This window comes from Juglans microcarpa x Juglans regia, chromosome 6D (genome assembly GCF_004785595.1).
Source record: "Juglans microcarpa x Juglans regia isolate MS1-56 chromosome 6D, Jm3101_v1.0, whole genome shotgun sequence".
Classification (NCBI taxonomy): Eukaryota; Viridiplantae; Streptophyta; class Magnoliopsida; order Fagales; family Juglandaceae; genus Juglans; species Juglans microcarpa x Juglans regia.
In genome coordinates, this window is record NC_054604.1 from 4,872,380 (window position 1) to 4,884,621 (window position 12,242).

At 42.8% G+C, this 12,242-nt stretch overlaps 2 protein-coding genes across 2 annotated transcripts; one reads left to right on the plus strand and one right to left on the minus strand.

Moving 5' to 3' along the window:
• The first annotated feature begins 285 nt into the window (after positions 1-285).
• LOC121235334 lies at positions 286-1,065 on the plus strand. The gene has a single exon (XM_041131684.1). It carries the CDS (start codon positions 286-288, stop codon positions 1,063-1,065), a length of 780 nt encoding a protein of 259 aa, XP_040987618.1.
• A 2,187-nt stretch (positions 1,066-3,252) lies between these two features.
• On the minus strand, positions 3,253-4,908 carry LOC121235662. The gene is made up of 2 exons (XM_041132017.1): positions 4,654-4,908; positions 3,253-3,854 (listed from the first exon to the last, which is right to left on the minus strand). Exons 1-2 carry the CDS (start codon positions 4,795-4,797, stop codon positions 3,411-3,413), a joined length of 588 nt encoding a protein of 195 aa, XP_040987951.1. The 5' UTR covers positions 4,798-4,908; the 3' UTR covers positions 3,253-3,410.
• Positions 4,909-12,242: the final 7,334 nt, after the last annotated feature.

The following is a 12,242-nucleotide window of genomic DNA, read 5'->3' on the forward strand; positions in this document are numbered from 1 at the left end:
TTCATTTGCTTTTAGTTTTTCATATGCTAAAAGCTATTTTGGCCAAGCTAAACAGGTTGTTTTCCTCTTTCTTTTTGGGTGAGACACATGGCAAGGCGAAGCGGAAATGAAAGTCTTAGAGGAGTTTATGCGCGCCGGGTGAGGAAGTGGGTTGTTCTGGGTCTATCTTCTGGAAGAAAGTGGCAGAAAAATTCCAGTTGCTAGTCCATAATTCAAGGTGGAAGGTTATAGGGTAATATATCTTTTTGGTATGATAAATTCATGGAATGTGGACCTCTATGTGAAATGGTGGAAAGTATTAATGAACCGAATCTGCGTGTGAATGATTTGGTGATTAACAATACTTGGGATGTTCACAAGATGAATCATTTAATTGGTGAGAACTTGACTAGAGAAGTTGTTAATTCTGTAGGCAGTTTGCAACAGGCTCAGGATACTATGATTTGGCTGCCGGATAAAAATGGGTTGTTCTCCTCCAAGTCAGCATGGGACATCATTCGAATGAAATTCCAGAAATTGGACTGGTCTTGTTGGATTTGGAACAAATGGATCCCAAAAAAAGTTGCTATTTGTATATGGAAAGCAACTTTTAATTGTCTTCCAGTGGATGTCCAAATTAGAAAATGTGGTATCCCCTTGGTATCATGTTGTAATTGTTGTCATGGGGGGCATGAGGAAGATCTGGAACATGTGATTAACAAGGGAGATTTTGTGATGGAAGTGTGGAAGAGAGTATATGCGGAACTGGGCATTCATTTCATTGCTCTACAAGGGTGGAAGGAAAGAGCTCAAGGGTTGTTTAATAGAGCTTCTTGGCACTCCCAGATAGGGATACTATATTCGATGATCCCTATTGTGGTTATTTGGCAATTATGGAGGCGGCGCTACAGGGCTAGAATGGAAGGTACTTCTGAATCCTTTTCTTTGGTTGTTGGAAATATCATGTACTGGCTGAATCATATTGCTAGCAACGTGAATAAAGTCAAGCGGTTGTCATGTGTGGATAGAGCTCTGCTTTCCAGGTTTGGTGTAAAAATCGTGGAACTAAAAAAATGTAGTGCTTGAGTTGTGAAGTGGGTTAGACCTCCAAGGGGAAGATTAAAGCTTAACCTTGATGGTAGTAGCTTAGGAAACCTGAGACTCGGTGGTGGAGGGGGCATTCTTCATGACTGCAATGGTAAATTGATTTTTGCTTATTCTAAGTTATTTGGTGTTTGTTCTAACAATGAAGCGGAGCTTCGTGCAGTATTGGAGGGCATTATTAGGTGCAAGGACTTGGGCTTATTTTCTATTGATATTGAATGTGATTCTTTGGTGGTGATTAATTGGATACTAGCTAAAGCTTTTATAGTTTGGTACCTTTGAGATTTTTGGGACAAGTTGATAATTTTGCTTGAGGACTTTGATTATAGTATTAGTCATGTTTTTAGAGAAAATAATCCAGTTGCAGACTGCCTTGCTCGTGAGGGGGCTTGCGAGATGAACAATATGGTTAGGAAGGCACCTCAGTTAGGTCGTGAGGCTAGAGAGTTGTATAGGTTGGACTGGGTAGGTTTGGCTAACATTTGTTTGTCTTGAAATTTTTTGGTCTGGTTTTTTGTCTCTTATGCTTCTTTTGTTCTTTTAATGAATGGGGTTTTTGTGCTTGGTTGGTTTGTATTTGGGTGGTCTTTTTTTGTACACCCCCAGATTCTTGGCTTGTAAATCGCGGTTTTTTTTCTTCTGCCACAAATGAGAACTATTAATATACTTGGGACGGAGCCACTCCTTGGGGCTTCTGGGTTAAAAAAAAATAACCTGCATTGTCTTCGCTACGGGCCAAACTTGGCCTCGTACCTCAGCCTACTTTGCTGGAGCGCATTAACCCACACACATTATGTTCAACGACACTCTAATAGTTATGGGCTCCACTCCAGCTGCTGATACTCTATACATGGGAAGCAAGTGATCTCACCAACGGCTACCTACACAATATTAGCCCATATCAGAATTCTCCATACATGGTATATTTCCTTGTATAAATTCCAAAGGTACAATAAACCTTGTAATTGTATTTGGCTATTGTAACATACTCAATAAATATGATTGACGAGACTCTCGGCACTCTCACATGATTGGGGAATTTTATCAAACACTTTGTACTCACTGTCTTTAGGACCTTCTTCCACCACATGGGGTTGAGTATTTGATGAGAGCACCACCACAAGGATGGAAATAGAGATAAGAGTTCTTCAACTACTGCATTGCAGTTACCTTATAGTGGCATGTGAAGACAACAAAGACTGGCAGTGGTGTTTTGGGATCGCCACTTCAACAATACTATTTCAAGGCAGTAAAGTGCAGTATTAACACATGCTACAAGTTTCATAGCTGGAGATGGCTAAAGAGAACTATTTCACCTGTGTCCAAAAGGTTCTCGCTGCAGCGGTTTCTATAACACATGCAATGCTGGGTATTCTATACTATCCATAACTGCTGTGATGAGCACGCCCAGCCTAGACAGCAGAAGCCAGAAAGGGAGGAGACAGTAATGTTAAAGAATAGGTCACTAGTCATACTCTATAATAGCAAGTCTCGAGTTCCCCAACAGAGCAGCAAACAAACGAGCATGCCCACTCAATGCTAAAACGCAAAGTAAAGCAAGAAGAAGAAGAAGTCAAGATATTGCTAAACATCCTCCCAATCTTCTTGTCTACAATGATGCTGAACAACTGTCTTGCTCAGCTCTCCACCTTTCTGAGTCTAACAGGCAGCTAAACCAAGAAGACACAGCTTGGCTCCTTCAAGGTCCCGCCAGCTTCTCCACCTGTCTTCCCTGTCCTATTTATCATTATTCTTGCGGCGGTCTATAGCTATGTAATCCTTCCATCTGCCAGAAAATGACTAAAAATGAACTGGGATCACTTCTTTACAATGAATAGGGGCTAGCCCTCTCTATCGCGGGCATGACAGTGGCAGCTCTGGTTGAAATGCAGGCGAAAGAAAGTGTTTGCTGAATCTGAGCTACTAAATTCTGCTGAAACTCTGCCTAAAGCATTCCTTTGATACTTTGTAGTACTTGTTCCTTATCACCTTGAGAGGTTTTACCTGCTGATGTTTATATTAAGCGGACATTTTCTGGATTCTCTTCTCTGGGCCAATCGCTACAAGTTAGAAGTGGATATATGTAGAGGGCTGGCTTCTCATGCGAAGAGGTAAGGTGATAAAAAAAGCCGGCATATCTTAGTAGATATTGTCAAGTCATAATTTACATTTATCGATTAATGCCAAATTATTGCTCTCTTCTAATTTACATTCTTAGCTGCAGTCATTTATCTAAAAACTCCACATTTCCATAATTCAACCAAAAAACAAAATAAAATAGTACAAAGGAGAAGTAAAATCTACGAAAAGAAAAGGAACCAAGAAAATCAATCAGCTTCTTGCAAGCCATCCAACAGAAGGGACGCAACAAACAAGCCAACAGCACCAACCCCAAGCGCCCCGGCCAACACGGCCTGCACAGCCACCAGCACCGCTGAGTCATCCGGAATTAACACAACAACTGCCAATGCCGCCACAAATACAGGCAGCGCCACGGAGGCAAGAGCCGAGGGCGAGGAGCCCGCGACCTTCTCAAGCAAGCTAAGCAGGCCAAGGTCCTCGGCCTTGGAGAACACCCCAAGCTTCTCTATGGAGGAGAGAGTGAATCCAAGCTCCTCGGCCTTGGAGAGCAGGCCTGCCTTTTCCACATTGCTCAGCACCTTTCGCTTCTCTAGCTTCTTGAACACGTCAACCTCCACTTCCTCTGCTCCCTCGTAGAATATTCCGGCCCCGAACCACTTTTTCTCCCAGTTACCATCGAGCTTGTTCACCTGCGCTTTTCATCACTGTCATCATTAGGCTGAAATAGACTTTTATTGCTTCAACTTGTGTAAATTTCTAAGATTTCATTCCCACGGTCAACTTGAACCGATTAGCAGAAAATTAGATATATGTTTATTCCAGCTTAATCGTCAATTTCAATAAGGGAATCAAAAGAAGTCTGATAAGACTAGTTCCGTTTGGATAGGAAAAGTATTTCACCTCATCTCATATAATTTCATTATTATAATTTTTTCAAATTTCCACACAAAACATAATAAACAATTCAATTTTTTCAAATTTTAAAATAATAATAATATTAAAAAATAATATTATAATAATATTTTATTCAACTTTTAACTTTCATTTAAAATCATGTCATCTCATCTCAATATCCAAACTGCACCTAAGTGTATTTCATCCTAATTATAAATAGTGATAGTCTTATCATTGCTGAAATGCACGAGATATCTCAATGTTTGGATGCCAAGAAAAGAAAAAGTACCCCATCTTTAACTTTGCAGCGAAATAAGGTCCCAAATGATGTTTTTTTCTATATTATGCCGTTATCCTAGCAACCAAGCAAATGGTATGCCATATGGTCTGTTTAACTAAGTTTTGCATTTTACTTTGCCTGAATTAAGTATTCCCAAGCCCTTTGGTATTCTGATTACAATCTAAGAGCAGAAAAAGAAAATTAGACATCAATTTTCTATATCTTTCCCTGAATTTTCTTGACAGCGAAACAAGGATTAAAGGGTGTTCATAAAACAGAGAAGAGAAAAAAGAAAGAAAGAAAGAAAGTCGTACCTTCTTTTTGGGTGCCATGGCCACGACAGTGAGTGATTTTCTGGTGGGAAAAAGGCGGACAAAGCGAGATTTGGGGGAGAGGAAGTGCTTGGGTTCGAATCCTCGAGGATAGAGAGCAGAAGAAGATGGTGCAGTGACCGTCATTGGATCACACACAGGGAGAAATAGAGTATGAAGTTCTCAGAGCTTGCTCTCTCTCTCTTGGTGAAGCTAACTGCCACGTGGGATTGGTGGACGCATAGATGAAAGGACAGAGTTTTGCGTATGTAATCTATATGCTCTATTGTCCAATGACATCCTCCAATCAAATTGGTCGTAGCTTTATCCTCACAAGTTAAAATCTAATATATGAAAATATTTTGGGAAAATCAAATGCATTCATTTTCAGATATTTAACACTATGTCTAAGCAATGGGTATTTACAATATTTACCTTTTGTCTATATTATCAGTACTAGTGGAGAGGCTCTTTGTCACCGCTAGACGGCCCAACTGTACCGAGTAAGAGGTCCGTATGAGGGTCCCAAAGAGTTAGAATACTACAAGTGCACCATATACTCGTTACCATGAGATCATATTGCCTAATGGGATTAATACGGTAACTGTCACCAATTAAAGATATCTACCTCTAAGGAAACAGAGATATTTCAGATATTTATATTCGATATATCAATCATTTTGCTTCTAAAAGCATATCCCGAAAATTTGACGAACAAGATCTCGAGATTTGGAAAAAGATTGAACTATCGTTCTCAGTGACAATCTACTCATATACAAAGGACCAACGTTAGCAGCCTAAGGTAATATATTCAGACCCCTCATTGCAAGGCAATACAGACACGTCTCTAACTTAGGCATTGGAGGCACCAGGCACATTAAGCCACATTCTTTCCTTGTTACGGGATAGCAGTCGAGATCAGTTGGCGGCGAAACACGTCCAAAACAATGGCGTCGTTTGTGGTATTCGTGCATATTTCCTAAATAAATTTCAATGTAGTTTTCATATGCCTGCTATGACACACTCTTATAGAATCCATGACCAGGAAACCACTTCCACAAATATGAAGGCACGACTTATGGAGATGGAAGAACAGTTCAAGAAGATGAGTGCAGTGATGGAGGTTCTCTAGCGAGAGAATGAGAGCTTAAGATGGAAAAACCAAGACTACAGTGAAGGCGTCGTGCCAAACCACAGCGAACTAGAAGGAGAGGCACATCGTGCAAATGGAATACATGCCGAGGAAGCAGAAAAAAGAAGAAGAAGCTACACGACAAATTGCAAAATCTTGTTGATAAATATGAGGAGATGGCCAGGAAGATGGGAAGGCCATCCTCAATCGATCAATAGCTTAACCAGACATATTTACCCTATAGCTCGGAGATGATGGTTGTGTTGCTACCACCAAAGTTCAAGGTTCCGCAGATAGGGTTGTATGACGGGTCATGAGACCCGGTAGACCACCTAGAGAACTTCAAAGCCCACATAACCCTTCATGGGTTTCCAAGGGAGTTAGCTTGTTGGGCTTTCTCATTAACATTGAAAGGCGTGGTGAAAGGCTGGTTCAGGGCATTATGATTGGGATCAATCAATAACTTCAAAGAATTTTCAAGAAATTCCTAACGCAATTCATGCCCAGCAGAAAGAAGGAGAAAGCCTGAAGGCATACCTCATCTGATTCAACAAAGAGCGGTTAACTACCGATGATCAAGATGAGGAAATTACACTGGAAGCCCTTTTGGGGGGGTGTATGGCCCTAAAGTCCATTCATGGCAGAGCTAGCACAGAGGACTTTGTCAACACTGAGAGAATTCATGGATAGCGCTGACAACTTCGTCAATGCTGAAGACACGTTACAAGCCCTAATTGCACCACAAAAAGTGGAGAGGAAAGAATAAGGTAGGGACCTTCAAAGGTCGAGCGAACGAAGAGCCTTGGAGAAAACTAGGCGAATCAATCATGATAAAAGGTGAGAAAGGCTAGCACCCCCTCGAGAATGTGGTCTGAGACTCATTCACAACAACATGACACCCACTAACAGAGGATTCCTATACAATGAAAAGAAGAGTCGAGGAGTTACGGGGAAGTAGTGAGTTGGAGAGCCTAGTCACGGAACATTCGAAGCCCGAGAAACAAGCACCTGGGTAGAGAGCAGAGTAAGATCGAGATGCCTGACGAAGCAGGAGCCTAAAAGTCGTCAACCAACAATGGGAGATGAGCGAGATGCTCCTCGCCAAAACCCAGGCACAACAAGGCAACCCTGGGCAAAATCCATACTATAGTTGGAGGGTTTGCCAAGGGAGGAACCTCTACATTCAGTTGAAAAGTGCATGCTCGCAGGGCGAAATACAAGTAAGTATACACGACAGACTGACCCAATGTTTTAAATTTTGTTTCGATGATCAATCCGATTTAAGTACTGGAAATGAATATTTGGTACCGGTGCATTCTGGTGTACAATTTCGGGATTAATTATAACTTATATATAAACTAAAAACAATAGAATAAATACATATATATGTAAGTGTGTATCATAAATATGTGTATATATATGGAAGAATTGAAGATTTATAAAATGAATATACGTTTAAAAAATCACAAACTTGAGTTGAAACACAAAAACAAAGAAAAAAAATAAAAGAACTGAGAAATTATTAAAAATAATGATATTTAAAAAAAGAAAGAATGAGAGGACATATTTAAAGTTACAAAAAAATTAAAATTATCTAAATACATTTTATATTCTAGAATTAATTAAATACCATTCGAATTTAAAATTTATAAAAATGCCATCCAAGTATAAGAAAATTACAAAAACAGTCCGAAATGGATAAGGTCCAGAATGGCCAGAATTTGACCACAATGGGCGAAATGAGCTGGAATTTGGAGCAAAGCGGAACAAGGAACTATAGTGTACCGGATACTACACCGGAATGGAAAGTTCTGATCGTTCCGGTTGAAACGAAATTTAAAACTATGGACAAACCACCCAAGCATCCGCAGCGAAAGAGAACTGAAAGCATCTCTTTTGGGGAAGAAGATTGAGAAGGGGTCCAGTACCCACATGAAGATGCATTGATAGTAACGTTATTAGTCGCCAACTACACCACTAGGAGGATTTTGATCGACAATGGAAGCTCAGCAGACATCCTCTTTCGGGATGTGTTTGCCAAGATGAGCATTGATCCTAGCAAACAACGACCATTACCCACACCTTTGGAGGGATTCTCCGGAGATGTAGTACAACCCTGGGCACAATAACTCTATTGGTCACAACCAGGAAGGAATTGCAGACCACCACGACCGACTTCCTAGTGGTCAAGGCTCCCTCATCCTACAACGCTATAATAGGGCATCCATTATTAAACAGCCCCAAGTGTCACATCTACCTACCAGTTGAAAATGAAATTTTCGATGGAGGTGGGAGTATGAGAGATTCGAGGCGAGCAAGCCTTAGCAGAAGGGTGTTATGTGCAAGAGCTCAAGTTGGGAGGAGCATATGTCTGTACCATGGAAAACTTGAGTGGGGACAAAGTCCCACCCCCTCCATCGGTCTTTCTCAATCATGGCATAGAAACATAGGACGAAGAAAACTTGCAGCAAGTAGAAGCCAATGAGCCGATGGAGCTAGTGACGTTGCACCCAGAACGATTGTAAACTACAACACATATATGGACCAGGCTTCAGCCCGAGATCCGAAAGGCATTGAAATAGACCTTGAGCTGAAGCAGCTTCTAGTCCAACATAGGGATGAGTTTGCATGGAGCCATGAAAACATGTCAAGGATAGACAATGCGATTATTGAGCATCGCCTTTGTGTTGATCCCTCCCAGCAAGAAAGTCTACCAGAAAAAGAGATCATTCATCTCAAAGAAGTACGTGGCCATAGTCGAAGAAGTCGAATGACTACTTGCCACAAGATTCATCAGGGCTCACTACTTCGAGTTGTTGTCCAATGTTGTATTAGTGAAAAAGTGCAAAGGAAAATTGAGGATTTGTGTAGACTTGATCGACCTCAACAAGGTGTGTCTAAAGGATAGCACTACCATGGATTGACTTAATTTTCAACTCTACAATGGGACATCGGATGCTGAGCTTCATGAATGCCTACTCAAGGTACAATCATATTTGGATGAACTCGGCAGATGAGGAAAAGACCTCGTTCATAATAGATCGAGGATTTTATTACTATTAAGTCATGTCGTTTGAGTTGAAAAACGCTAGGGCCACATATGAAAGACTCGTTAATCGAATGTTCAAGAAGTAGATTGGGCGGAGGATGGAGGTTTATGCCGACGACCTACTAGTTAAAAGCAAAGAACCATCCCAGCACTTGGAAGACTTAAGGGAAGCGTTCGCCGTGTTACGCTAGTATAAAATGAAACTAAACCTAAAACTAAACAAGGAGCTTCAATGTCGACTCGGAAAAAATTCTGAGCTTTATAGTGTTTGAGAGAGGGATAGAAGCCAACATAGAGAAAATCAAGGAAATTATGAATATGAAGCCCCATCGAAACATCGGTGAGACCCAGAGACTAATTGGAAAGGTGGGGACATTGAATAGATTTATGTCCAGATCTATAGATAAATGCCTATCATTTTTTAGGGTCCTACGCAAAGTACAACCTTGGAACGATGACTACAATTGGGCATTTCAAGCACTAAAGCAATGCCTCTCTAGCCCGCCATTGCTAAGCCAACCCGAGCAAGGGGACACACTTTACGTATACTTAGCAGCTTCACCCCATGTTGTGTTGAGGGCTCTGGTCAAAGAATAAGGAGTGGTTCAAAAGCCAGTGTATTACACGAGCCGCACCTTGTGGGGAGTTGAGTTGAGATACCCTCGAATGTAGATACTAGCCTTCACGTTGGTAACAGTAGCTAGGCGTTTGCGACCGTATTTCCAATCTCACCCCATCAGGGTCCTCTAAAGAAGATACTATAGAACCTAGATGCCTCTGGACGCCTAGTGGGCTAATCGATTGAGCTGAGTGAGTTCAACGTTGGTTACCTTCCAAAACATTCGATGAAAAGGCAAGCCCTAGTAGACTTCATCGCCAAATTTACTGACTTTCCTGAAGAAGTGGCGACCAAACCAGTAGGGAAGCCCTTGCAAGTTTTCGTCGACAGCACATCCTGCTACACTAGAGGGGAGTAAGGGTCCACATAAAAAGCCACTCTAGGCATGAACACCATTACATGACGAAACTTGTTTTCAAAACGACTAACAATGAGGTCAAGTACAAAGCGTTGGTAGCGGGGCTTTTGATAGTTAAGGCATTAGGAGCTATCGAGGTCGAGGTAAAGGTAGATTCCCAAGTAGTCGTTAATCAGGTAATGAGAGTGTACATGGCAAAAAATTTAAAGAGTAGTTGCAGTTGACATGAGAGAAGCGTGATGAGTTTTGTCACTGTAACATTAAACAAATATCGAGGGAAAGTAACAGTATAGTAAACAAACTAGCACGAACAACCTCACGAATGGAGGAATCCGCCCTACCATGGGAAGTTGAAAGCAGAGTGATAGAAGTCCTCGCTGTCGGGACCGCGGTCGCCGAGATAGGACCAAGAGATCTAGAGTGGGCTCAAGAAGTGGTGAAGTACCTATATATAGGAGAGCTCCCAACAGAAAGGGAAAAGGAAAGGATGATCAAAACAAGAGCTGGAAGGTTCACCAAGATCAACGGAATTCTCTACAACTAGGGCTTCTCGACCCCGTTACTGAGGTGCGTCTCCCTATAGGAAGCCCAATACGTTCTAGCAGAGATACATAAAAGAGTAGCCTTCGGGTTGGAAAGACACGAGGTATGCGAGAGGCATGGTCAGGCTGGAAAGACACGAGGTTCAGCATCCTCAAGGTAGCCTTCGGGTTCGTCAGCAAGAAGCCCTCAACCTCTCCAAGCCAGCACTATAGCTGCCAATGGCCCTATTGTGAATAGTCTTGGCTGCCAAGAGTTGAGGGGAAAGGCGAACAAACTCCTTGTTGGACGTGGCCAGCTCAGACTCGAACTTCTTGATACACTTAACCGTCAAGGCATAGCATGGAATCCGTCAACCTCTGTCTTTTGTCCATCATATCGTGGTCCTTCTTCATTGCCTCATGTCGACTAGACAACACCTCCAATTCCCTTTTTTTCCTCCAAGTTAAGCGTCAAACGATGGCGAGACTCTACAGAGTTCGTAGCCTCAACTAGTTCACGGTAGCACTTCCTTGCTTCCTCCAACTCCACCCCAAGACAGGACAATTGTTGTTGCCTCGAAGCTCTTTCCTTTTGGAGCACCCTCAGCTTGAAATGCTCGTGAGTAGCTTCTTTCCTCATCCGATAGAGCTCCTCATCGAGGACGGCCGCGTCTTTGCGTAGACTGGCGAGGTTAACCTCCAGCGATTGGATGTATTGGTCAGCTTGATTGAGGATCACCTTCAGTTCAGCCTTCTCGATCTCTAGACCCGTGACCTCCTTCCGTGCCCAGAAGGTGAACATAAGCCTGGCCCTAACTTCATCCTCCAGGTTGGCTTGTTTGTCAACAATCCAAGCAGCTAGTTGATCCACGCCCTGCCAACACCACACACATGCAAGGATCCAAAGCCAAAGGAAAGCTAAAGGCCAAACCAAACAAACAACCTAGCGAGGAAAAGAAATCTCTCAACTGTTTCGCCATGGCATGAACAAAATTGCCCCTTGCCATGGATCTCTCCACATTCTAGGGCCGAGATGGACCAGAGTGCTCCTTGCCTTGAGGCAGGGGCCCTAGGCTGCCGAAAGGCCCTAGGAGACAAGGGTTGGGAGCACCCTCGGGGGCCACTGTCCCTACCTCAATAGTAGGCAGTGTTGAACCTATTATTGCGGGGTTGACAGGAAATGACTGTCCTTCACCTTGCCCCTTGACACGGGGGAAATTTGCCACAAGCTCATCCTCCTGGACAAGGAAAGACGACACCCCTCCTCGGTGATAGGGGTGAAGAAAGTCCTTCCTCGCCCCACAAAGAGGCACTGAAGCAGGAAGAGGGAAGGGGGAGTCTCAACTGAGGCTCATCAGTTGAGACTCTGATCTCGACTCCCCCAGTTGAGGTCATGTCACGATGAACAATAGTAAAGTCTAGAAGACCCTAAGAGAAAGTAGCATCGATGTCCACATCCTCCACTTCATCAACCAACTCCAAGTCGACTGGCAGGATCGATGGAAGAACAAAGTTGGGCAACTAGGCAGATTCAAATTTTTAGGAAAGGAACTTGAAGTCAAGGTTCGTGGCCAAATCCAAGAGAGCCTGCCCCATCAAATCACCTAGACTGTCTGATTCTAGGAAACCTTCATGGACAGGAGACTGCCCCTTACAGGAACTTGAGCCAATCTGGTGCGATTGACACGCAAGCGAGTAGGCTCAAAATTTGCTGTTGAAGATAGTGGGGCCTCACAAGGCCCATTTGCCCACTCGGCCTCACGCAAAACCATTTTCCTTCATTCTCCAGTGAGGCCACGACGAGCCTTTTCTTGTCATGGGAAGCCTCTGGTTCCTTCAGCAAGCGATGAACGCTTGCACGAGATCGATCAGGTATAAACCAAAAATTTGTCAATGTGGGACCTCGTCAATAA

Bases quoted from the DNA above. Each gene is read 5' to 3' on its own strand.
- LOC121235334 (XM_041131684.1), top strand. From the start codon at position 286: ATGGTGGAAAGTATTAATGAACCGAATCTGCGTGTGAATGATTTGGTG.
- LOC121235662 (XM_041132017.1), bottom strand. From the start codon at position 4,797: ATGACGGTCACTGCACCATCTTCTTCTGCTCTCTATCCTCGAGGATTC. The intron at 3,855-4,653 runs GTACGACTTTCT...TGAAAAGCGCAG, and splicing joins CCATGGCACCCAAAAAGAAG to GTGAACAAGCTCGATGGTAA.